General features: G+C 49.6%; 2 protein-coding genes across 6 annotated transcripts in view; one reads left to right on the top strand and one right to left on the bottom strand.

Moving 5' to 3' along the window:
* Positions 243–6126, top strand: FAM96A (family with sequence similarity 96 member A). Of its 3 annotated transcripts, none has more exons than XM_021407650.1 (5): positions 243–478; positions 1718–1882; positions 3662–3711; positions 4819–4840; positions 5661–6126. In XM_021407650.1, exons 1-5 carry the CDS (start codon positions 352–354, stop codon positions 5756–5758), a joined length of 462 nt encoding a protein of 153 aa, XP_021263325.1. In that variant the 5' UTR covers positions 243–351; the 3' UTR covers positions 5759–6126. The 3 variants fall into 3 exon arrangements, with proteins under 3 accessions (XP_021263325.1, XP_021263326.1, XP_021263324.1); XM_021407649.1 differs by having other exon boundaries at positions 249–478; positions 4819–4864; XM_021407651.1 differs by lacking the exons at positions 3662–3711; positions 4819–4840; positions 5661–6126 and adding an exon at positions 1986–2165 and having other exon boundaries at positions 245–478.
* Positions 6271–24569, bottom strand: part of ADAMTS7 (ADAM metallopeptidase with thrombospondin type 1 motif 7) — a 56194-nt gene continuing 37895 nt past the window's right edge. Inside the window, exons 21-24 of one of the 3 annotated variants that reach the window (XM_021407637.1) lie at positions 24336–24509; positions 23850–23996; positions 23284–23443; positions 6271–13284 (exon numbers count right to left, since the gene is read on the bottom strand). In XM_021407637.1, coding sequence (XP_021263312.1) covers positions 13253–13284; positions 23284–23443; positions 23850–23996; positions 24336–24509 — 513 coding nt within the window. In that variant the 3' untranslated portion in view covers positions 6271–13252. The other 2 variants (XM_021407635.1, XM_021407636.1) reach the window with 2 other exon arrangements.

The following is a 24569-nucleotide window of genomic DNA, read 5'->3' as shown; positions in this document are numbered from 1 at the left end:
CTGCCGTCATTTGGAAACAGGGCTTTTTCAGCCCACAAACCACACAGCTCAACAGTTCGTACGGATAACGCTCGCTTCCAGAGCTGCTCAACAGCTCGCGGCTTTTCCGCCCGCCCAGCTGTACGACCGCGGGTGCACGAGCGCGGCAAACAGCGGCTCCTCGCAGCCTCGGGGCGCCCCGGGACCACGCGGCGCCACCGCCCCGCCCCGAGGGAGCGGCAGCCACGCCCCGTGGGCGGAGCCCGCAGCGCCACGCCCTTCCCGCGCAGCGCCCCCAGGAAGGCCTTCCCGCCGGCGAAGGACGGTGGCCGCGCGGGGCCGTTTCGCGCTCTCCCATGGCGGAGCGGGAGGATGTCGCTGGTGCTGGGGCTGCTGTCGCACACGCTGAGCAGGGTGCTGCGTTACTCCGGGCTGCGTAGAGGCTGCCATGCCCCGCACCGCAGGGCCATGGAGCAGGACAAGGCGCTCGAGGTTTACGGTGACTGTGGCGGAGCCGCTCGGGGCGAGGGTCGCGCGGCGGGGGGGGGGGCTGCGAGGAGGGGACCGCGGGACCGCCGCGGCGGAGCGCTCGGCGCGGGGCGGGGCTGCCCGCCGGCCGGGGATCGGCGCGGAGCCGTGCGGGGCGGGCGGCGGGGCGCGGGCTGGCCTGGAAGCGGGGCCGGCGTCCGGCTGCGGGCGGGCAGGCGCTGCCCTGCTGGTGCCGGAGGGCAGGGGCTGGGCTCGCTCAGCCCGTGCGTGGGGTGTTACCTGGCCGCTTCGTCTCCTCGCCTGGGGAGAAGCCGGGCGCACCTGGAAGGGCGGGTGGTTCCGGGAGGGTCGGCGGGCTGGGCGGCAGGAGCGGGCTGTCCGTTCCCGAGCGGCCGGTCCTTGGTGGTCGTGCCGTGAGACGCAGCGAGCTGCGGCCGCTGGAAGCGCTGCCTGCGGGGCCTCGCGGTGTTCCGAAGGCAGCCGGCTGTTACTGGATTGAAGATAAGATCAGCACCGCTAGCTGAAGGCACCTTCTTGGTTTTTCACTATCTTTTTTAAAGCTTACTCTAATCCGCATCCCATTAAGGTTGAATGTTACATTTTCCGTAGAGCAAAAGGCTTTCAAGTCACAATGCAGCTCATGTTACTTGTCGAAGAAGCAATGCTGTTCGTTATTTTCTGTACAGACACATTAAACCTAGCTGATCCCCACCTTTAAGTGGCTAAGGAAGTGGCCATTGATACGAGTGTGGATGAGTGCACTGTTTTTGTATGGGGTTTGCTTAAGATGCTTTCAAAATGTCATCCATGGAGCCTGGGCTGAGAAGTGCAGGGCAGAGGATGGGAAGGGAGATTGGCCTGCCTTGTTACAAAGTTAGATTGTGAAAAACATGAAAGGCAAAGAGCCCATTGTGAAATACTGCAGCAATGCTTCTCGTTGGGATAGGCTAATTTTAAATCACTTGCAATTCTGAAAGTTACATGTCCTTTCCTGCTCATTAGAATGGGATTGTGAAAGTAATAGCAAGTCTAGAACTGGGGTACAGCAGGTACATGCATTGTGAACAACAGAGGGATTAATCTGCCCAGTTCTGAGGCAACTTGTGAGAAAATGCATCGCTGACACTTAGAGCTGCGCCTCTTCCGAACAGGATCAAAGCAAGCAGTGCTGGGAGGATGACTCTGAATTCAAAGTATTAAGTTTAGGAATGTGACGTTGTTGTTGCTGTTGGCTTGTCTTCTACTTCAGATATAATCCGTACCATCCGGGACCCAGAGAAACCCAATACTTTAGAAGAACTAGAAGTGGTGACGGAAAGCTGTGTCCAAGTAGATGAGATTGGTGAAGAAGAGTATCTGGTTGTCATCAGGTTTACACCAACAGTACCTCATTGCTCTTTGGCTACTCTCATTGGTAAGACTTCTGTTTCATTAAATCTTCAGCAGTGAATGTAAGGTTAATTTGAGACTGTCTGAATAATATTCCTATCAGTTAAAATTCAGCATTGCTTTGCCAGCACTTTAACTGCGGATTTCATCTTGAGAGCCCTCCTGGCCATGCAGACAAGAAGCAGAAGAAACAGGGAGTTGGTGAAGGTCTTCCATGTTTCTCACATTAGAGAAACTTGGGAAAAAAAAAAAACAACAAACAGCTCTCAAAAATCTATTCAGAAGTGGTATGGAATTCCTGCTTTGTATTCTCCAAGTCATTCTCGTAATGTAAATTGTACACTTGTCAGCTTTTTTTTTTTTTAATAAGCTGTTAGGAGTTTGAAAGCAATTGCATTCACTGTGAATCTACGTTGGTTTATTCTGCTTTTTCTTTTCTTATTTGTGATAAGGTTGCATCTGTTCTCTGAAATAATTTAAATGTACCAAGACTGGCCACTCTAACCACTGTATATTCATACTAAGGTTTCTCAGTCAGTTTTTAAAGATTTAAAAGAAAGTAAGCATTCAATTTAATGAATTATGTGTTTCTGCCCGTATAGACCTTGCAGCTTTATGAGAAATGAAAGGATGGTTAGTGAGTATTAGCAGGGCAAGCACTGCTGATTTCTGTCCGGTCTGGCCCTGCTGGGCTGTCAGTGGGCTGGGCTCAGGCTCAGTGATGTACGTGCCATCCTCAGCTTGGTGCTCATCGCCTTCTCCCCACCAATGTGTCTGCAGGGCTCTGTGCAGCAGGGGCTGCGCAGTCATTACCAGCGCTATATGGCCTCTGAAGCACAGTTCCTCATTCTGTTACAGGAAAGGATTATGGTAACTATTTTAAATATTTGGGTAGCGTACGCAAGAATGGAGGCACTAAACAGCTGTGTTTTGTTGGATTTTTTTTCCCATATATCCTCATCTGCACAAAGTACTCTGAACTGCAGTTTCTTTTGGGGTGCATTTACTGTCGCTGTTAGCACTGGCCCACCTGAGGACAAGCCAGGGCTGTGGTGTGGCTGTGACTGTCCAAGTGCAGCTCTCTGCACAGCCAGATCTTGGGGGAAGCCTGCAGCAGAAGCAGTGTCCCCTGGCCAGGATCTTGCTCTCCAAGACACACTGCAGCACTGCTCTGCTCAGTCGCTTGGGAGTCTTGCAGCAGTACTACTTACTGTATACAAATCCACACTAGTTACTTTTTAAGCAAAACTTGAATGCTGATCGTTGATGTGCAGCTTTTCTCTTATTGCAGCATCTTATTTTTTGGTAGATTTATTTGGCCGCAAGGGTGAAATTGTTTGTGTGCTGTTTTCAATTAGTTTCCACTTCTGCGTGTGATCTGAATAGTGATGTTATGAGCTTGAGTTCCAAACTGTTGCAGGCCTGTGTTCTTCCAACATTTTATTTTGGATTTTTAACAAAAACAAGGTAAGCATTCTTCTCAGCACGGATGCAGCCAGAGCAGCCAGAAAGCTCTATGAAAAACGCAGAAGGCTGGAAATGGTGGCATTTGTGTGTATTCAGTGTTTCTCAGGGGCGCTGGGGACCAAAGACCTCCTAAGCTTGCAAGGCAGGTATGAGCTCAACTGAGAGACTGCCTGAAAAGGGTCAGCAGTGTGATTTGGTCTCTTCTGTGGCTTGTGCTCAGAATGCAAAAGGACAAGGTTACCAAATATGCTGGTGGGATTGATTGTTAAATACGTGCTCTCTGAAAATGCACCTCAAGCCTTGAATTTGACAGGAATCAATCTGTTTTGTTTAACAGGCCTTTGTTTAAGAATCAAACTTCAGAGATGCTTGCCTTTTAGACATAAGGTAAGGTGTCTGTTCTGAAACTTGCTTTGAACTACAAGAGTAAGTAGTTCCAATGCTGAGTTCTCTTTAAGAAAGCATGTGCTGCAGGATTAAGTAACTTGCAAACTGTGATAAAGGATGGGGTCTTTTAAAGAGCCTGTCATTCACCTATGGAAGGAGTGAACGCTGCAGAACAGGGGAGTACCAGAGGGGATCTCTGAGTAAATGTGGTTATTCCTTTCCCTTACAAGATCTAGTTTGTTATATAGTGTTGATTTTGAAATCTCTTGTTTTGTTTTTATAGTTGCTAGCTTCATCTTTCCAGTTACGCAGCGTGAAGCCAGGCTTGTATTCCTAGATAATTAGGTCGATGGTGATCTGTTGTGCTGGACACGTGGCAGCAAGTAGGTTTCGCTTCAGTGAGATAAGATAAGGTGCAGTGGACTTGTTTACTTGTTTCCTTTAGTGCAGCAGTTTGATGAAATTTCCTTGTAGTTTCACATGTGAGAAGTTGTTTGTTTGTTTCCCAGGCCTGTTCAGTTAAATGCATGGAGTCAATCTGGGTCTGTTTAGCATTTAGTCGTATAGTCTCTCCCCAGGCAGAAACCAGATACTGTATTATACTCCCATTTCAAATAGAGCACGTGTTTCTTATCATTGAGCAAAACTTACAAGGAATATCTTCTTACAAATCAGTTCCTAAGGATGCCTTTCCAAGAGTTCTTAGCTTGTGAAAGAGACGCTTGCAATTCAGGTGGCTTTCAAACAAGTGGTCCTTGAACTGTGACCAGCAGAGAACTTGTTAGGAAGGAGATGCCAATTCTGCACTCTGTTTCCAGCAGCCCAGCTGCAATGGATTTTTCACATGAGCCACTGATATTAGTGAGACATGAAAATGCTGCCACAATTTTGAAGGATTACTGGGGCCTCTTTGAATGAAGTGGAGATAGATCTATTGCAACACAGTCACAAGACTGAGATCGGTTATTGTCATTGGTTCCTTTCCATTGTCTAGGAATGTTCTCACAGGTACGGACTGCACGCATTGTATGTGTGTGATAGTTTTTTTAGTACTGAATATATTTAACAATTGATGTAAGCATCTAACGTTAATGATCTCTCCTCTAGCTGGAAATCTACATATCTGAAGGTACGCATTCCACCGAAGAGGACAGTAAGTAGAGCTTTAGACTCTGTTCTTTGAGAAGTTGCTGCTGTGCTGCCCAGTTGTTAGCACAGAGAAATTCCTGCCTGGCTGATGCTGTTATCTTGGCATCATGATAACAAAAATGGTTCTCTGTCTGTGTTTAAAATAAAACTTGTAGGACGCTGAATGTCTTTCAGAGCTGCATTTAATGGCCATCTCCAAGAGCTGCTAAAGCCTTTGTGGAGGCAATGCCCCAGCCTCTTTGTTCGTAACCGTCAGGAATCTTTGTACGGGGCAAACCAGTTCTTTGGATTCGATGACTAGACATTGAACCTGGGGAACATGGGCTACTGATTTGTCACAAACTTCACACTTCAGTTTAAGACATTGAATCAGCATACCTTATACTCTTCCTAACCAGGAAAAGCAGAAAATTTTTGGTTTCTGATGGATGTTTTTTTTGTGACTGAGTGTTCACTTGCTCTTTTTTTTACAATTTCCTATTAACCTCTCCTTTCACCTCCCTGGCTTTTGTCCCTGGCTATATGACCTAGATGTCTGCCTGCACAGTGCTTCACCAGACAGTGCACAACTTTCAGTTGTGGTTATTATGCAAATTTCAATCCTCTGCGGGAACAGAAATCTGCAGTGAGAATTGACAGAATGCACTGTTACTGTAGCCCAGCATTTTCTCCCTCTTTCCCAGCCCAGCGAGTGGCCAGCTCACAAACCCCACCTTGCATCTGTCGTCCTTAGGATGCAGTACTGATGAAGTACCACTGAAAACTGCCTCTGACTTTACTTTTCATGTGATGTTTTGCAGTCAACAAGCAAATCAACGATAAAGAGAGAGTAGCAGCTGCGATGGAGAATCCAAACTTGCGTGAAATCGTGGAGCAGTGCGTTACGGAGCCTGACTAGTAGCCGAGACACACACAGTTATCATTTTGATACATTTCTTATAATATCTTTGTTTAAAAAAGAGGAATCAAGGCCTTGAGTTTAATACTTGAGTTCTTTTTATCTTCCATGTGTTTTTTTAAAAAAAATTGTTTATAAGATAGATTTAAATTATGAAAAATTAGTCTCTAAAATAAAACGAAATGTATAGTGTTAAGAGTTTGTAATATCTGGTGTCCAGAGAAGTATTTTATCTCATTTAAAAATGAAACAACACCATACGTATTGCCTTCTGCTAGACATTGTGATACAAATGCAATTTTGCAGGTTAAATTTCTATTGTTTCAATCACTGCACTGTAAAAATAAAAGAGATTCTTGTATTGAAAATGCTGCTTTCTGAGTTCAGCAACTTTTTTCTTTTTTTCTTTAGCTTAGGTTTAGATTTGTTAGAGAAGTTGACGTTTATTCAACTTCTTTGTTGCCAGTGAGCACATTAAAATTGAAATGAATGCAGAAAGTGAATTGGGAACCAAGCGATTGGACTAGAGCAAGATGGATCTTTAGTGAGATGCTGTTTTTGCTAAATATTTGTATTTTTTATTTCTGTAAGTACACGTTTCTGGTTCTGGAGGCTCTGATTTACAGTTACCTTGAGGGTAATGTTCTCCTGTGGACGGTGTGTTGCCAGTTTGATCCTGCTGTTCCTTGCAGCTTACCTGCAGCACGGGAAGAATCCCGCAGCCTGTGGTCCCCACAGTTCTGTTTCTTCTTGCTGCTCCCTCACTAATCTGATCTGGGGCATCCATAATGTCAGCCGTCACACGTTTTCTCTCTGGAGAAATTCCCTAGGGTTTGTTTCCTACTGCAGCTGTGGATTTGACCATGAATTTACTTTCCCTGAAGAATTAGGTGGCTGTTTCTCACTCAGCTGTCCTCTCAGAAGTGACGTTCAGGATCCGCCACAGGAGGGCCCCAGTGCTGAGCGTGTGTGCAGTCAGAGAGGCTACAGCCGTGCGGGCTGCCTGCTGGCTCCTGGCAAACCATTCCCGGGTCCTGGGACGTCACCTGGGCAGCGCAAAGCAGCCGTGCCCAGCAGTGGTTGGAGAGAGATTCGAGGAGCCCTTCCCAAGTGGAACTGTGATTACTGTAGCAGGCTCGTGTTTGATGAGACAGGAGAAATCCTTGGAGTTGGGTGCAACATCTGCTGAGATGTCAGGGATTTGTAACCATTGCAATAACAAGCCCCATAAAGCTCTCCTGAAGGCATGAATCACTGAGTGGGTTCCAGCGAGGCTGCATGTTATGAACGGTGGAGAAAACATTCTCTTTGTAGAACTACGTTCTGACAAACGTCACAGCTGTGCCAGCAAGAGCCTGCAATCTCCCTGCTGCCAGTGCCAAAGTCCCACTTCGGCCAAAGTCAACAGTGTGTGTGTTTAGGCTCCAGCTGGAGTAGTCTGCCACAACGTATCCAGAAAGATGCAGTTCACAAGGTTTTGTGGTGGTTGGTTTTTGTTTTTTCAGTAGGCTCATGAGATGGCGGCATCTCCTGTAAATTAAGTTTACAGATGAAGAGCAGAGGGAGATGCTTTCCCGTGAAAGAATGACATGTGAAGTGTGTGCTGTGGCTCTCTTGGAAGGTCTGAGGCTTCCTCTGATGCGCTAACGTGGTGAGATGATGAAACGCTTTGTCAGCAAACGGCCACAAAGAAAAGGCGCTTCCTTCTGCAAGCACTTGGGTGCCGTGAGAATGTATTTTGTTTCCTCTGGAAGCATTTTTGGACATCGGGTGTTTGTTCACTGAGAATTTGTACATCACAGTTTTAGACTTAATCAATACAGCGCCAAAAGCAATCTCCCAGCAGAGCGGACAGCAGCATCCACGCAGCTCATTGAGAGCTCCTGCGGGGAACATTCAGCGGCGAGCAGCGAGCTTGCTTTGAGTATCTCCAGTAACAGCTGACAACAAGGGAAGCTTGTTGGTTAATTATTTTAGTATGACGGTGCCTGCAGGCTCCCGCTAAGACTGGGGCCCTATTTTAGACTCTTAGAAAAAGACAGCAGGGGGCAATGTGCCATTTCAGAGCTCTCCTAAATCATTCAGGATGCCCTAGGAAGGATGAGCAGCACCGCGGCACACAGTGAACACTTCAAACGTGTCCAAATAGAAAAGAAAGTAAAGTAGTTAACAGTCTTTAATTCATAAAGGATGCATTCTGCTGAGTTAATTGCCATCTGCAGCAGCCTAGCCTTTGTCCAGGAGTTTCAGAGTGGTTAAACCACGATGCACCGTGGTGTTTGTAGTGCTCCTTGCAGCCTTGCTTTCATTTGTTTCTCGGTAAGACTTGCTGTCACGCATCCTATCTGCAATGGCTTCAAGGCAATGTCTGCAAGCCTGCACAAAGTCAGCTGAACAGAGTAATTCTTCGCATAGAAATTGCCCTTGTACAATTAAAGCTGACTTTGTTTTATTTTTTTTTGTACAATTATGCTGACTTCGTTTTATTAAATAGAACGAATCTGTCATTTTGCTCCTTTTCAAAAGGAGAAAAACAAAAGCAAAGGATTTAACTATTAATAGTTCCTGGAGAGAAGGAAACAGACAGGCAGAAGTGTTCTGGAAGTGTCTTCCCACGAGGGGGAGCACTGAGAGAAGCTCTCAGTGACTGGGAGCTTTGCAACACCCTGTGCTTGTGTTGCCTCTGTTTTTCATTCTCCTTTCTTCGTTCCTTCCTTAAAGTCAGGTCTTGCCTGGCAGGGAAGCCCAGCCACCAGCAGCTGGGGCTGAGAGCACCAGGGAGGGGGACGTCCCAGCTCCAGGGCTGATACTTGCTGCCCGTCCTTGCTTTTTGTGGGCTGCTTTACACGGCCCCAGATGTAAGTACGTGAGGACAAAGATAATTTTCTTTATCAGAGTCCCAGGTTACACCGGTTTAAAGCTGCCGTTAGAGACCGGGGAGCTGTCCCTCAGAGACAGCTCTTTATCTTCTAATTGCACATTTTACATTTTTTGCATTTAAGTAGAAACTTTCTCAGAAAACCTCTGTCCCTTGAGGACACTTGCTTGTTGCCACCAAACATCCCGAAATAGCACACATGCGTTTTCTCTCTTTGTCTCCTGCCACGCCGAAACCTCAGCATTTGATCTTTCCTGCTGCTACTCTGGGAGCTAGATGGAAGAGGGCAGTTCTCCTTGTGTGAGACTCAAGGGAAAAAAACAACAAAAACCCACCTCAAATCTCTTCTATGTTTGTGGTGAGAGAGGTATCTGAGAAGAGTGAATGTGAAAGCAGATCTGGACTTGTCTGACCCACATTTGGGGTGTTTCTGTCTGTGGCTCAGCCCGCTGCAGGTGTTGTGTCCCTCCCAGAAATGAATTTGAAGTTCAGAAGCTGAATTGCTTCTGATACTGGAGCTGTTTGGATGCGAGGGGCTCCTTCCACCACAGCTGACTGGGTAGGTTCGATGGAACCTCTGTGGCAAAGCTACAGCTGGCACTGCTTTGATGGCTGTTGCTGCTGGTTTATTATTTTCTGATAAGTAATTAATTGCGGCCTTGAAACATGTAACTGCTCTTTCTGTTCTGTACCCAATTGTGCCACTGTCCAGAGACAGCTGTTCGATAGATCAGCATTGATGTGAATGACACGTCCCAGAAGAAGCCTCTGCTAAGCAGATTTTCAGTGGGTGAGGAGGCAGAGCTCTGCCTGCACCCAGCACGCTTAGCACTGCACAACTGTGAGCAAAGCCTCCTCCAAAAGTCAATGGCCTTCGCCAGGGTACTTTCTGCTGCAATTTCACCAGCTTCATGCTGATTTAAATGTAAGTGTATCCTTCAAAATGTAAATGTATCCATCACAAAGACCCGAAATACCCTGGGAAGAGGAGAAGGCTTTTCTCAGGGAGGGAAATGGCAATGATTCGCTTTATTTCTCTGGAAATTTAATCCCAGGAGGGTTATCTGACTTCATTTCCTGATCCAATGCAAAAATGCTCCAGGTCATGCTTTCAGAGTCCCAACCTGTTTCAAATAACCTTTAATTTAAATAAACAGCTTCTGGACTGTAATCAGATAAACGTGTGAGATTTGCACATAAATGGCATTAAGAGCCCGAGGGCAACAGGTGATGTGTTACTGCACACACATGCTTGGCACCCAGCTGCAGCCTGCAGCCCCGTGCTGCTAATGGGAACAAGCCAGTGAAAGTGAAAATATTTCAGAGCATAACGCTCTGCCTGCCCTGCTGGCGTGTGCCTCTGGAGGAGCCCAGCAAAGCCCCGCTGCTTCCCGAGGGAGCTGACCTGGTTTCAGAGGTACCCCCAGAAGCAGGAGCCACCTGGAGTTCCAGTTGTGGTGGTGAATTTCTGCGCAGCCACAGTGATTGACGGAGTTTGGGAGCTGGTTTCTTCCAAACACCTTTACTTCACGGGAGGACAAAATTCCTGCCCTGCCTGGGGGAGGTCTTCAGAACTGAGCACCAGTTGTTTCCAAAGCCTTACATAGGAATTTGTTGGTGTTAATGACACTCAGCTGAGGGCTGGCTAGGCCAGCGAGCGTACCTGTGGCAAAACGTAATTTCAGTAGTGTCATTTTTCTCAGCAGCCTTGCTGTATGCCTGCAGGGTTTTGCTGCACACCAGTGCACTCATGCTGCTGGAGGTGCACGTGTGTCAGGAGCTGCCCCGAGGGCCTGGGGACAAGTACGTGGGCAAGACCTACTGGTATTGGTAGAAGATGAAGCAGTGAGCTCCCATAAACAGGCCCTTAGAAACTGGACTAATATACCTTTGCTCAGGTAATGAAATTGCAGCGGAACAAGAGTGAGAAAAAACAATGCTGTGAGCTGTTCCTGCTCCATCCGGGCCTTGCTGCCTCCTGCTTGGCCTCCTCCTGTGCTCAGTCACCCGCAGGATGGCCTCGCTGGCTGGCAGCTGGTGCTGCGCTGGAGGACTGGTGACCTCCTGACTATCTGGGGATTAAAATACTGCAGCTGAGATCATCTGGTCCAGACACAGAAGGACCTGGGGGGAACTGAGAGCCTGCAGAACACAGGTGCACTGACAGGACGGCCTGACGCCTTCTTGAGATGCGGAACTGCTTTAAGTGTTATTGTTATTAAATGACAAAGAACTTGCTCCATAGAATTCCTGCTGCTTCCCAATTAATGAGCTTTCGGTTCCTTCCTGTCTCCAGCTCTGGAAATGTGGGGAGGTGACGGGGTGGGGGAACACAAAGTCTGATATCTAATCTGAAGCCAAGAACTTCTGGCTTTTCTCAGAGAGGCTTCAGGAGCTCACAACAAATAAATAGAAGCAACAGCAAAACATGAGCAGAGCAGGGTTTCAGCCTGTCCATCCTCTTTCCCCCAGAGGTTGGAAGGAGAGGGCAGCGGTTTTGGGGTGACCTCCCTGGCACGTGTCCCACACCAGCACTGCCTGTAGGGGCTGCTGCCTCCTCCAAGTGAGGGCACAGCAGCTGTGGCAGTGCCCTGGTGCCAGCGCTCTGCATGCAGCGAGATTGGCTGTTTATAAGTAAAAGTCTTCATAACCATCAACAGAAAGCCTGCAGAGAAACAGGTTTTGTATTTACAACTGGCCTTGAAAACAGCAACCAAAGTCCCTTGGCATTAAGGACGTTCAGTCTTGTGGGTATCAGGGCGGTTTAAAGAGGGACTGCAGCTGCAGACTGGATGTGAAATAGTAAAATCTGGGAGGAAAAATCTCATTTAAGTCAGTATTTCTGTAATCATAATGAAAACAGCAGGCGAGGTTTAACGATTGCTTTGTGGCTGAAGAGGCCTGGCTGAGGAGCTTCGCACTGAACGTGAGATGAACTCAAATTCCTGTTTGGGTTGGAGCTGCCGGTGCGCCTCGCACTGCTCAGCCAGCTCCTGAGCAAATCACTTCAAGGCTGCACTCCAGGGCTGACTGCCTTCAGGACAGAATCACTTTTCAGATTCATTTCATCAACAGATTCTCAAGAACGAAGCTGTGCGATGTGATGGTTTTCCCTTGTTCCAAATCCTTCTCTGAGCTCAGGGTGCGATATTCCAAAAAATGGCAAGTAAAACCTGTGAGCAATTCTTTCCCTGCTTGGTAATTAGCAGCTGATGTTTACAATAGATGTCAGGAAACTTTGCTGAAACCCTCTTTAAAAAATATATTGTTTGTTCTATTTCCTCTGTGGAAAATATAGGAAAAAACTACTTAGGAGTGTCTGCTCCGAGCCCACATCGGGTGTGCTCAGGCGGCCCGAGGTCAGCCTGCTGCTGGGGAGGCCTGCAGCTGTGCAAAGCAGAGATGCGTATCTGTATGTAACCCTATGTGTTTACACACAGATGTGAATAGCTGCACACGAGCAGAGATGCCAGCAGCCCGCAGTCAGCCTGTGCTGGGGGCAGAGGATGGCATCGTCTACACCACATACACTGAAATCTTCAGTGGCACCAAACATGAAGACCAATTCATTTGGAACAGGAGACATTTTCTAGCTTTGCATTGCCTCAGTACCAGTTGCTGCTGTGATTAAACTTGCCTAGATTTGTATAAATGTGCGTTCCTGCCCTAAGCCCACCCCGCAGCACCCGTTACATTAACCCGGCGTGGGGAGGTGAACTGGCTGCAAGAACAAAATTCCCTGCAGCCCCTGACAACTTAGCAGAGAAATCCAGTATTTTTCACATGGGCCAAGTAAAACTGAGCAGGCAAAGGTCAGCGAGACCTAAGAGTCCCACGTTGGGAAGGTTCACAATTAGTGGGAAACCCGCCTTTACTGTGTGGCAAATGAAGCATACGTGTTTTGCAGAGTTGGTCTTCAATGGGGTCTTTCTGAAGTAATGAACCAAAAGTATCTTACAATGACAAATTGAATGCATCCTGGTAACCACATATCCTGTATCTGCAACAAAAAGCATTGCTTCGGGCTTTCCTTGTGCATGGGCTATTAATAGCAAGGGCTCTTTGGGAGGCTGGGAGGGGAACGCTGCCCGGACCAAGGCCCACGTGTGGTCAGTGGTGTGAGCAGCACCCAGCACCGCCGCTGTGAATTGTCCTGGCACAATGCTGGCAGCGTGTGACCGCCATGTGCTGCGCCTGCAGTGACTGCCAGTGACAGAGCAGCACTGAGCTCATCGAGCATGGTGATGGAAACCAAGAGGCCACACCTTTCCTGGTGGCACCGGGGCACAAACAGCGCCAGGAAAATGAGTAAGCATTGTCAGATGTGCTAAGGAGAAAAGAGAATCGTGACTACAGAGAACTGGGGTGAGTTCTGGGAAGAAATGATGCCCAGCGCAGCTGCAGCCCCCAGAACGGTGCAGCACTGGGTGATGGAAAGGGCAGCACAGTGCTTGCATCATGGCACTGAGTTAGACCAGCTAGCTGCCTTACACGTAAATGCTTCACCTATCATGTACTGAAATGCATGTAATTCAGGGAGAACTTACAGGATCCTTTCAACGAACACCTGCATTTCAATGTGTGCTGCCTGGACTGGCTGTGGTGTCACACGCGGATCACTGGTTTTGCTTCGCTGTTATGGTTAGCCCTGAAATGAACAAATTTGTAAAACTGGAGTAAGCAGCACCACAAACCAGAGGCTGAAGCCTTTAGCTCCGTGAGCGCCAGGGCTTTACCCCAAATCTACAGAGCTCAGATTGTAATCACACAAATCCCAGTTTCTATGGGCAGCCTTAAATGATTTTCAGATGCAAACTGATTGCTCCTCTCTGCTGCAGCTGAGATGAGAGCAATCAAACCCCTGCTGCTGCCAGTACCTAAACTGCCTCGCTTAACTGAGTTTTCAGTGAAAAGCCCTTTAGAATTCCCCAAGGGGAAGAGAAAATATGAAACCCTTCCATTTCCTTCAATAACTGTTTAATTTAACACACTTGTGGGCGATAGCCATTAAAACCCAACACATTTAGAGCTATTCCTTAGCAAAACCTAGGAGCGCTGACAGAAGCAAGGGACAGATGGAGCCAACACGAAAGAAAACAGGAATGAACACAGGCTCTTTAAATGTAAAACTTTACACCACACTGGAAAGGAGTACAACACAAATGGTGAAGTCATGGCTTGTGTTTTACATACAAGTCATAGACAGGAATTCCCCTTGTTACATGACACAGTACTGCACAGTTGTTCCAGACAGTACAACTTAAGGAAAGCATCCATCCACGTAGGACTGCGTTGCTCAACACAGTGCAGTGATGCTGGGCTCTGTCCTTTTTCCACTGAGTTCAGCTCAAGCATTGCTGTGTTCACGGTCTCCCGGTTTCTCGGCCTGCAGAGTAATAAAGGACGTGCTACCAAAATGCACCCCCCTCCTCCAGGAGCCAACCTAACAGCAAATCCTCCCTAAGGCCCCAAGGATTAACATACGAGCACTGCCGGACCAGCTGCCAGGCTGCCTCTCATACAACAGCACATACTATAGTTAAAAGAACCAACTAGCTTTAACAGAAGTGCATCTATATAAGCAGAAAGGTTTTTAGCCTGGTAAGAGCACAGAAGAACACCTTAACCAACCATTAAAGTTCTACGCCGTAACTGCATACCAAAATCCAGTTGTGTAAGTACAATTCACTTTGCCATCTGGGCTTTCACAAGAAAGGATGCAGCCAAATAAGAGCAGAATTTGCCATGCACGTGCATTGCTCACAGCTGGGGCTAGAACAGCTTTCCATCTCTTTCACTGACCCACGCACTCCAAAGCAATCTCTTGTTTCACTCACGCCTTGGTGTCCCCAGCCAGCCCCTCTGCTCCGCACGCAGGTGGGGGCTTTTGCAGATGAAGCTGTCGGGACAAAGAGGGCAGAGCCCCTGCGTGCACTGCGAGCCCAGGGCTTTTGGTGGTAACTAAAGCCAAAAGCTTTCTTCCTCTGATCTCTCTCCATTTCTTAAATTACGGTTATTTAGCTTCAGTGCATAAACAATTCAATGAAAATTACAGAAATGGGTTGCCAACTTCCAGTCCCTTAAGGGGGGGGAAAAAATCCAAGTGGTCAGCTGTACTGGTGGAATGATACTCATTTTATATATATAAAAATAACAGTAAAAGTCAAGAGTTCTGTGCTGGCCTGCCAACACCATCAAGAGGCTGAAAATGTCAAATGATAGCACCATGAGCATTTCTGAGAAGTCTCCCCGCATTATTGCTGCTTGCAGTTTCCCTTCCCTAACATGCTTTCTGTGATCGCTCAGTGATGGCTGTGACCCTAACTGAGAGCTGTGCCCACTCCGGCGCAGCACACTTGACGAGACTGCACCCCTGGCCCAACCAGACGCTATTTCTCAGAGGGACTGTTTGAGCACCGTTATAGTGTAGCACAAATGAAACAAATCATGCCTTCCCTGTGTTTTGCAAGAGCACCGTGTGGATCCTGGGCTGCACCGCCCCGTGCAGTGACAGAGCAGCATGGCCGGCTGGTCCCCAGCTCCCTCCTGTGCCGCAGGGCTGCTCCCAGAGCCGCCACGGGTCCTGGTGCTTTCTGGGCTCGGGATGGTCCCGTCACCTCCTGGAGGCCCGCTCGTCCCCGCGGTCCTGGTCAGGAGCCCCGTGGTGCCCGTGCTGGCGGCAGCTTTGGCAGCACTGGATGTGGACTGTCGGGAGGTGGCACCTTCCCAGCACCCGCAGGGTCTGGCAGAAGCTGAATGTCAAGCGGTCTCGCTCACAAACGAAGCCTAGAGGATGCGAGAGGACAAGGACAGCGTTACTGCAGTCCCACCGGTACAGCTGGCAGGCATTCGATAGGAAAATCAGCATGCACGTGGTAGAGACTTCAAAGAATGCGGTCACCTTCACCCTAGCACCGAGCAGCCATTGGTCCTCATTTCTAATCACCAGCAGAAATAAAATCTGTACTGCTATCTACAGCCTGCAGCACCTTTCCAGAGCAGAGAAACCATAACAGTGGGTGGGGCTGAGCATGGGGCTTGTCACCACTGTGCTGCACAGAGCAGCAGCCCTGGAGCCAGGTGTACATCCCATCTGATCCTGAACCCCAGTTCAGTCTCGGTTTGTGGCCAGTGAAGGCAACGGCGAAACTGCAAATGTCTTCGGTGCCATGTCGGGGCCCGATGCTGCTGACAGCAGTGGCTGAACGTGGCTCTGCAAGCTTACCTGGTCACAGGTCTCCCTGAAGGGCTTCATGTCCCAGCAGTGCCCCAAACCGCTCACCTCAGTGACAAGAGAAGGCACCAGAAGGCAAACAATTCATTTCTGCATTGTGCTTAGGTTGTTTCATCTCCTTCACTTCCTGCAGCTGTCTCACAAACCTCCCCATAGCACAAGACCCGTGCTGTTCCGTGGACAGGCTTTGTTTTGGGAACCGCTGCTCCCTGCTCAGCTGCAGCAGTGGCAGCTGCATGACATCATTCCTCTGCCAGCAGCGGGGGAGCACCGAAGGTGGAGTGACGCAGCTGGGTGCTTCATCCAGCTCCTTGGTTTCTGCCCCAAAGAGACCCTGCCCCCTGCAAAACACCCTTGCGCTCCGTATGCAAGTCCCAGTGCTGAGCATCCTGCACCTGATGGGCTCCGATGGGTTGCATCATGGGAGCTTGGGAGAGACCCGTCTCCAAGTATGCACTGTTTATAAGCATGTATCGTGGCTTTGCTTTGATTCTTAATTTCCACCCCTTCCAGTTTGTATAAAAATAAGCACTGCGCATCACTGAGCCTCTAGCATCTCACACAGCTGTGTAAAACATTTAAATTATGCCCGTTCTAATTTCACCTTCTGTAGAAGTGATTAAACACAATGACAGCCCTTCTGTGGAAAAGGGCAGAGTGGCTGCACCCAGGTCCAGCATCCCCATGCTCCCCGTCCCTGGGCATCTCCTGCTCAGCAACGCAGACAGCCAGGGGATGGCCCCACAAAAGGGTCTTTTCTCTCTCCTTAGGCACTTTCTGGCAGGGAAATGCCAGCGGTGGGGACAGAGCCAGGCAGCTCTCCGAGCGCTGCCCTGTGCTGTCCCCCTTTGGTGAACAAAGGGCTTTGTTTAGGGAAAGGCCAATGTCCCCGTTCCCACCAGGGACAATCTGGTCCTCGGTGGTGAGAGCAAGAGACACAGCAGATGCAGATCGGCGTCGCCCCGCTTTTGGACTTCAATCACAGCCTTCAGCCTGCCAGCAAGGAGGTCACTATCGTGTTCCAAAATTAATTTTCTATTTCAGTAGAGGTATCTCCTCTCTTCCTCTCTAACAGCAGCTACGTCTGCACGGCAGTAGTGTCTCTGTGCCCTGAAGAAACCATTCAGTGCTGATGCTGCTGCCTACTGGCGCTGCCAGCTTCAGTGGCCGCCACCAACCGGTGTGAGCTGCAGAGCTGGCCCCGTGCTGCACTCCCTGCCTGGGGTTTGGGTCCGGCCTGCAGAGCATGATGCAGATCTTCCAGCAGAGCAGAGCTGATGAGGAATTCCTGCAAAGCCCAGAGTGGCCGTGGCAGGGAGCGGTGCACAACCCCAGCCCCACCTCAGTAACAAAACCAAGAGCACTGGAGCTGTTTGGCAGAGGGGAACAGCTTGCTCATGTGATGCTCCCTTGGTGCCAGTCACAAGCATCAGTCACAAGCATCCCTGCACCCCAGAATCCCTTTCACTATGAGACAGCTGAACACACAAAGGGGTTTACAGCCCCATTTGCTGGTCACGGCTGCACTGAGCAGTGATCGAAAAACACCTTCAGGGTTTCTGGTGAGAGATGGAAGCCTCAGTGCATTTTTGCTTGCAGAAATTCCTCCTGCCCCCAAAGCTTTGTGCTGGAAATAGTGCGGGCATCTGCCTGCTACCCAAGCTGCAGAGCAGCACACAGCCTCAGCCGTCTCAGCCGCCAAAACCCCTGCACTAGGGCAGGACTCGGTGATCACTGACCATCAGCTGCAGCATGGCTCTGGCAGCACAGCACAGGCTTCCTGCAGCATTCACAAAGCTGATGTGTTGGGTTGCTGGCTTGGAGAGCAATGCTGAGCAGAAGAGCTGAAGACAACAGCTACGGTCCAGGCAGGTGTGGATAAGATGGCATGCTCCATGGGGCTGGCTATCTGCTGCATCTAACAGAGCAAATGTCACACCAGTTATAACTCCAAGGGCCTTAGAAGAACTCAGTTACCTCTGCAACGTTCTGGAGGCTCAGTCCTGCTGTGGGAGCAGTGCTGGGCTGGGATGGCCCCACGGAGCACTGGGAATGTTAGCAGGGAGCTGCATGCCTTGCCGTGCTTGTTGCTGTTCACGAGCCTTCTGCTCATCCAAACAGCCTTCCTAGAAAGTTATTTATGGATCGCAACCAAGCTGCCTCCTGACTGCTCTTGCAAGAGCTGCGAAGGTTTTGCTGCTGGAGTTTCTGGCCTGGAGGGCAGCTTCCCAGGGCTGTTGTTTGATCCCTTTCCAACAGGTCAGTGCCCTGGCACAGGACTGGAAATTCCCAACACTGCATCTGTGCACAGGCAGAAGCACCAGCAGCCCCACCAGGCGAGGATTCCCTGGGTAAGCTGAGTTATCTGCAGGGTTGGTCCTGCTGCAAGACACAATCCGGGATGGGCTTGCAGAGTGGTGATGAGCCGCTGTTCCTTCCCTGACCTCACATCAGACCCCGCAGCAGGGCTATGGCTGTCAAAAGCATTTTTATAAAATGAAGTCGTGGGGCGTTGCTGAGTGCTGATCGCTCGGGCCCAGCACAGCGTCCCAGCACACAGGGTCAAACTCAGTGTGGAACAACTTGGCTGAGCCATGGTTCCTCCCTGGGCAAGGCAAGCTGTAGCCAGCTCTTCATTTTTCAGCTCTTCAGAGAAGGTCCCTACAGATTTGACTCAATTTTCATTTAATCCTTTTACTGTTATTTTTTTCTATTAACAATTCTTTTAATGATCCTAACACTTCATCTAAGAACGCACTCCGATCTTCAAGCTGATGCCAAATTTTACTCTAAAGAAACAGCTTAAAGCAGGGCTTTTCAAATCCAGGCCAAGTCAGCACATTAGAAACTGAAAACCCACAAATTCGTGCTTGTTTTTTTAAGTTGGTGTGGAAGTCACTTTACATTTCATTTAAGCTTCTGCCATACAGAGCTAAGCACTTACTTTTATTCTGGGGAAAAACAAACTTCCTGCTACAAATGTTGTAAAAACAAGGCAAGGTTGGGCTCAGAGCTGAGCCAGCAGGACGAGAGCGCTGAGCCTCTGACCTCTGGCTTATGGGGTGCCCTCGGAGCCAGGTCCCAGTTTAACAAGCTTTATCCCCCCCTGGCTCCTGCTCCCAGGGCTGCGGACCCCCAGCTGGCAGCGAGCACTGGAAGAGATGCTGCGTGCAGCAACTCCAGTGTGACAACATTAGACACAGCCACTGGTGAGCATTCGTTTGCCATGGGTCCGGGCGCTGTCTGTCCCACCCACACCTCATTTCCTCGCACATAATGCTGGCACGGCACAGCCTCCGTGTTCAAAGCCCCAGTGGGCAGCACGGTGTTTCTGCAGCGCTGGGAACTGCACCAGTACCAGGAAAACAGGTCACTCATTTATGCATGAGATGCACCGTTAAATCCCTGGTGCTACAGTATGTGCCCAGCCTCTGCTCCTGCTAAGCAAACCTGCACCGCTGCCATCACCCACCCCGCAGCACCACCTGGCTCTGGCCATTCATGCCAAAGTCCATAGAACTTTAAAAGCTTGGAAAATAGGGAGGGGAAAGCAGAAAGGCCCCATGATTCAGGTGCTGGTGCTCAGCTTTGGTATCACTGAGCAAGGATCACCAGCACCCAGCCTGGGGATCATGGACAGGACTGAGCAAACAGCCGTGCTCACCGAGGGGCGAGGAGCAATGAGCCATTTATCAGTCTGGATCTGACAGGGAGGAATTCTCATTTCCCAAGAGCTGATATAGAGCCAAGACTGGAGGATTTTCCCTACGCTCATGGAAAACAACTGTGCTGTCTTTCACTTCATTTTCAGCAATAAGGGGAGGGGGAGAAAAAGCCAACTCTACTTAAACACATTTCTGTATGTGACCCCTGGCTTCCTCTCCAAAAGCTGAAGCCACTTACAACATGCAATTGGCAAGGCAGGCAGGAACACGCAGCCATTTCGCATCTACGGACTCACTGATTGCTTTGCTTTTATTTTTTTTTTTGCAAGGGGATTAGGCAGAGTAATGGTGCTGGGCCAATGAAGGAAGCAGAAGCTGGGGGCGAGCACAGGGGGCAACTGGGAGAGCTAATGCATGGCTGAGTGTGCTGACCCCAAGGCCATGGGGGAAGCACTCCTTCATTTTTGCCCTCGCTTTCCTTGGTTTTAGCACAGCCCAAAGCCTCTTGCTGTCACTGTGTAGCTCCCGGTGCTGGAGATGTGCAGGTACTTTTACCTTCCTAACTGCTTGTTCTGGACACTGGAGTCCATTACAGCTTATGCTTTCAAAACCTTGAATCTACTTGGAGATTGCCAAGGAGGGAGGAGAAGCATTTTCCTTCTGCTGCTCAGCCCAAAGTTATTCATAAAGACTGAGAATCCTTTCCCAAGCCCCACTCTCCACTGACTGCTATTGTTAATTAGTTATAAATAAAGGGCACCTAATGGCTCAGTCAGCAGTGCCTCCCTCTCTTGCCACCAGGATACAGACTTACATGCTCAAATGACAAAAAATTGGAATTTTCTGCCATTAATGCTAGCACGTATCCCTTGCGGACACACTTAGCTGTACGCAGAACCATGAATAATTTCATTTCCCTACTCAAAGCAAGAAGAAATAGGATGTTTAATTGCCAATTAATCTCGAGGTGACTGAAAATACAGCCAAGCACCAGATAACGAGCCCGGAGCACAGGCAACAGCAGGGTGAGAGCAGACACGAGTCTGCCTGTCCCTCAGGCTGCTCTGGGGGCATAGGCAGAGCCCACCCCTACTGCTGGCTGGAAACCTCTGTTCAACTCCTATAGAATCCACAGCCACGGCAGCCTTGTGCAGCCTTGTTCTTGGGCTGTACTCCTTGCCTTAACTCCCTTCCCTCTCTGTTATTTACGACGTGAGATTCTTTCGGGGAACAATCGCCTTGCTAATGCATCTCAGCAGCACAGCCTCTGCATCATCTCTGCTTCCAGCAAATGGGCAATGGCTGCTGGGGGAGAGAGGAAACAGCATCAGCAGCACACCGTCCCCTAACGGGGGCTTGTGTTTAATGACGTCCTGATGGACAGGGCACGCTAATGGCAAGCTATGTGCTTTGCTCCTTGTCCCCCAGCACAATGGCAGTGCAGAGACACCCCAACCGTGACCCCCCACCCTGGTGCCTGCTGCCCTTCCCTCCTGATGCTCTTGGCAAAGGCAGTCACTGTGTTTTTTTCCATGTTTTCTGAGCTGCAAGAAATGATTGAAATGATCTGGTAACAGGCGTGGCTGATGTGGGTGTAAAAGCTTGGGGTCAGCGCGTAGGCATGGATGGAAATCAGAGTGCAACAAGCTTTCCTGAGACTAACGCTGCTCTTATCTCGCTGGCAGCCGCGTCTGCAGTCCAGCAAATCTGCTCCTGCTCTTATCTTCTAGAAAGTGCTGCCAGCAGCAGAGAGGCGTCCTCCAGAACAAGGAGCAGCAGGGCTCTCCTGGCTGCCACGTGCGGAAGCAAAGCCCAGCAAAGCACTTGCAGCTCCTGCGCAGTCCCTGGGCTCTGTGCTGGGGCCAGGGCCACCACCGGGGGACAGCGTCCACTCCCGCTCACCCCCGATGGCTTCTCCCATAGGGTCCCCATCCAGCTTCCCCAGGCTGTCTCCCAGACACAGGGTGGCTTTGGTTCCTCCTCAAGCTCCATGATGCCCCATGCTCAGGTCTGACGTGGATTCTCCTGCTGTGGCGTCACAGGCGTTTGAGTTCCTTGAGTTCCTCCTCTGTACAGAGTAAGAAGGCTGTCCCCTGCTTTGCTAGGACATTGTGGGGACAGACCTGAGGGCCTGGCGGGCTCGGATGCTGCCTGGGAGCCATCTGAGGACACAGCCAACCTTATCTTCTGCACTCACAGCTGGATGCAGCTGTAAAACTGCAGGAACATTTAAAAATAACTTCAGTGTAATCATCAATTAATTTATAACCTAGTGACAAAACGGGATTCTGGTTTTAATTAATTCTGACCTCCTTTAATTGAAGAGAGATGATTGCCGGTGAGATGTTTGTTTGTGTCTGATCTGTTCCATCTCCTTTAAAAATCCACCTGATTATGATTTTAACACTTCAACTCTGCTGGGGTTATTCATATCCTTTAATGAGAACGTAATTGTTCCCAAAGATGAGTGCATGATCTTGCTGGTACCAGCGCACTTCATGTTACAGGAGATACAGGCTCCTCGCCCTTCTAACGTAAACACATGAATCAGTGCAGCCTTCATTAATCTCGTGCAGTACAGCTCCTCTAAAGCACAGGAAAGGGCCAGGGTTTACGTTCATGCCTTTTCTGGGAGCCTCTGCCTGTAGATTTACACATCTGTGATTTCCTGCCATGTGAAAGTTTTGTTCCTCCTCATAGTTCGGCAGGAAATGTTTGTATTTCCAAGAGGCGTTTCCTGCCCTGGGCCACAGCCAGAGCATTTATGTCATTTTTAATCCAGAATTATAACATTTATTTGTGTGCTTCCTACACATCTAAGTGGTTATTCTTGTACAACCTTGACTATGCCGAGCATCTACACAGCTCTCATCACCAAGCCCAAGTGATGGGAATTTTCCCCTGATAAAAACAGCCGGAACTACACATCATTTCTTGACCAAACCTAATGGCTAAGGGCTGCCTGGATGCTGGACAGAGCCACAAGTGCCGCTGCCCTGCCCTGCCCAGCCCCACAAGAGAGCTCAGCGTGTCAAATGCTTCTTACTGGGCAGACAAAAGCTTTTCTGTCCAGACAAATAGACAAATTCAAAAGATAAGGCTGATTCATGATTAACATGATAGTATCAGTGACATCTAATCCCCCCATTGCACTGCTTTTCCTTTTAAGAGCTCTTAACTCTTGTGGTGCACAGGTATCTCCTGTAACTCTCTTGTCTTTCTCCATTACAACTTCTACCAGTCCTATGTAAAGGAAAACATCAACCCCAGTCTGAATCCTGAGCACCGAGGCACTGCAGCCCAGTGTCCCAGACACACACTGAGGTGTGGTACCTAGGCAGTTACACTTCTCCTTGACTCAAGCAGGACTATTTGTTGAAGACTGCCTGGAAGGCAGATTGGCACTGGCTGTGTGTCTGTCTGTAAGTGTTAGGTAATTAACATCAATTAGCATACACCACTGGAGCCAGAGAAATTCAGTAAAGAGAGGGTTTGATTCTTACTCTATTGAAGCTGGTGGGATGTTTCACCTTGAAACAGGCAGGGATCAGTGGTAGGGGGGAGGACTCAAGTGCTGCATTATGTTAACCTGCTGGCGCAGGTTTTTACAACACTCACAGCCAGGTTCCCAGAGCAAAGCACTCGCACCAGACAGCTCAACAAGTTCTTGGGGAGCACCACCACATTAAAGAGAAAACATGTGGTTACCAGGAAGGGCAGAAAGCCCCGCGGGGCATCGCTCACTCACCTGCCTCGGTGCCCTTGCAGTTCTGAGGGTTGCACTTCTGTGTGCTCTCAGGCCATGGCTCGTGGTCGCAGAGGCTGCTGTCCTCCTGTGCCTGCCCGGTCTGCGTGTCGATGCACTTCACCTGGCGCCGCTGGATGCCCCCTCCACAGAGCACCGAGCACTGCAGGAGCAGGCAGCTGTCAGTACCAGGGAGTTTCTGAGTTTTCACTGCAGTAGTCCCCAGTGTGGGGAGATTTTTTAGGTTTTTATTGCAGCATTCTCTGGTTTAGTTTGGAGAGCTGGGTTTCCACCTAAGGCCCTGGGCAGCCTGAGCTGATGGGTGGCAACCAGCCCATGGCAGGGTGTGGGACTGGCAGTGCTTTAAGGGCCCTTCCAATCCAACCATCCTATGATTCAGTGCTAATAATGTTTTCATATAATGCTTTTGTAAGGAAACCATGCCATGCAAGGGGCACAAAGCATCTGCTCAGCCCAGGGCTCTGCTGAGGAGCCGCATCAGCATAGCCAGAAGGATGCTGACTGCAGAAACCACAAGAGAACTGTTTGTGCCCACCCCATCTGCTCACCTGTCCCCAGGAGCCCACCACCCATTTGGTGCAGGGGTGGGTGTTGCAGGGCCGAGTGTTGTTGGGCCGCAGTGTCTCATCGCAGTGGCCCAGCTCTGGGCATGTCACCAGGCGCTCCTGCTCCCCTCCACCACACGGCTCCGAGCACTGCAGAGACACAAGTCATCAAATGGTGTAACCAAACCGCAGACACACTCAGTGCATTGGTTTCTTAAGGTAAAGAACTGCAAAATGCTCCTACCAATACATAAGCAAACACAAATCCCACTTCCAGTGTCAAATAACAACTTTGCAGCTACACCTGATATCAGCAGGTGGTTTCCTTCTTGGCAGTGGGTGCTTTAAATCATCTTGAAGTTTTCCAAAGCCTGGAGGATACAGGAGCTTCGCTGCAAGCCCCTGCTCCTGCACCGCAGACCTTTAATAGTCAGCCTGACCCACTGCCTCCCTGCCCACACAGCCGCTCAGCCCGGCTGGCAGCCCCACCTCTCTCCACGAGGACGTGTACCAGTCCAGGCACGGTGTGTTCTGGCAGGGCACCTGCTCTGGTGGTTTGTAGAGGACAGCCTGGCAGTGGAAGGGCCGCAGCAGCCGCTGCTCTCTGGTGTCGACGCAGTGCACGTCCCGAACCTTCGTGCCCCCGCCACAGTTCTTGGAGCACTGGGTGAACAAGAGGCACGTCACAAGGGGACAAGGGCTGGGGGAATCCTCCTGGAAAAG

The sequence above is a fragment of the Numida meleagris genome, chromosome 9, assembly GCF_002078875.1.
Source record: "Numida meleagris isolate 19003 breed g44 Domestic line chromosome 9, NumMel1.0, whole genome shotgun sequence".
In the NCBI taxonomy this organism is placed as follows: Eukaryota; Metazoa; Chordata; class Aves; order Galliformes; family Numididae; genus Numida; species Numida meleagris.
This window is presented reverse-complemented; position numbering and strand designations above follow the sequence as displayed.

Excerpts from the sequence above, each read along its gene's own strand:
- FAM96A (XM_021407649.1), top strand. The coding sequence starts at position 352 with ATGTCGCTGGTGCTGGGGCTGCTGTCGCACACGCTGAGCAGGGTGCTG. Across the intron at positions 479-1,717 it reads CAAGGCGCTCGAGGTTTACG|ATATAATCCGTACCATCCGG; the intron begins GTGACTGTGGCG and ends CTTCTACTTCAG. Across the intron at positions 1,883-3,661 it reads CTCTTTGGCTACTCTCATTG|GCCTTTGTTTAAGAATCAAA; the intron begins GTAAGACTTCTG and ends TTTGTTTAACAG.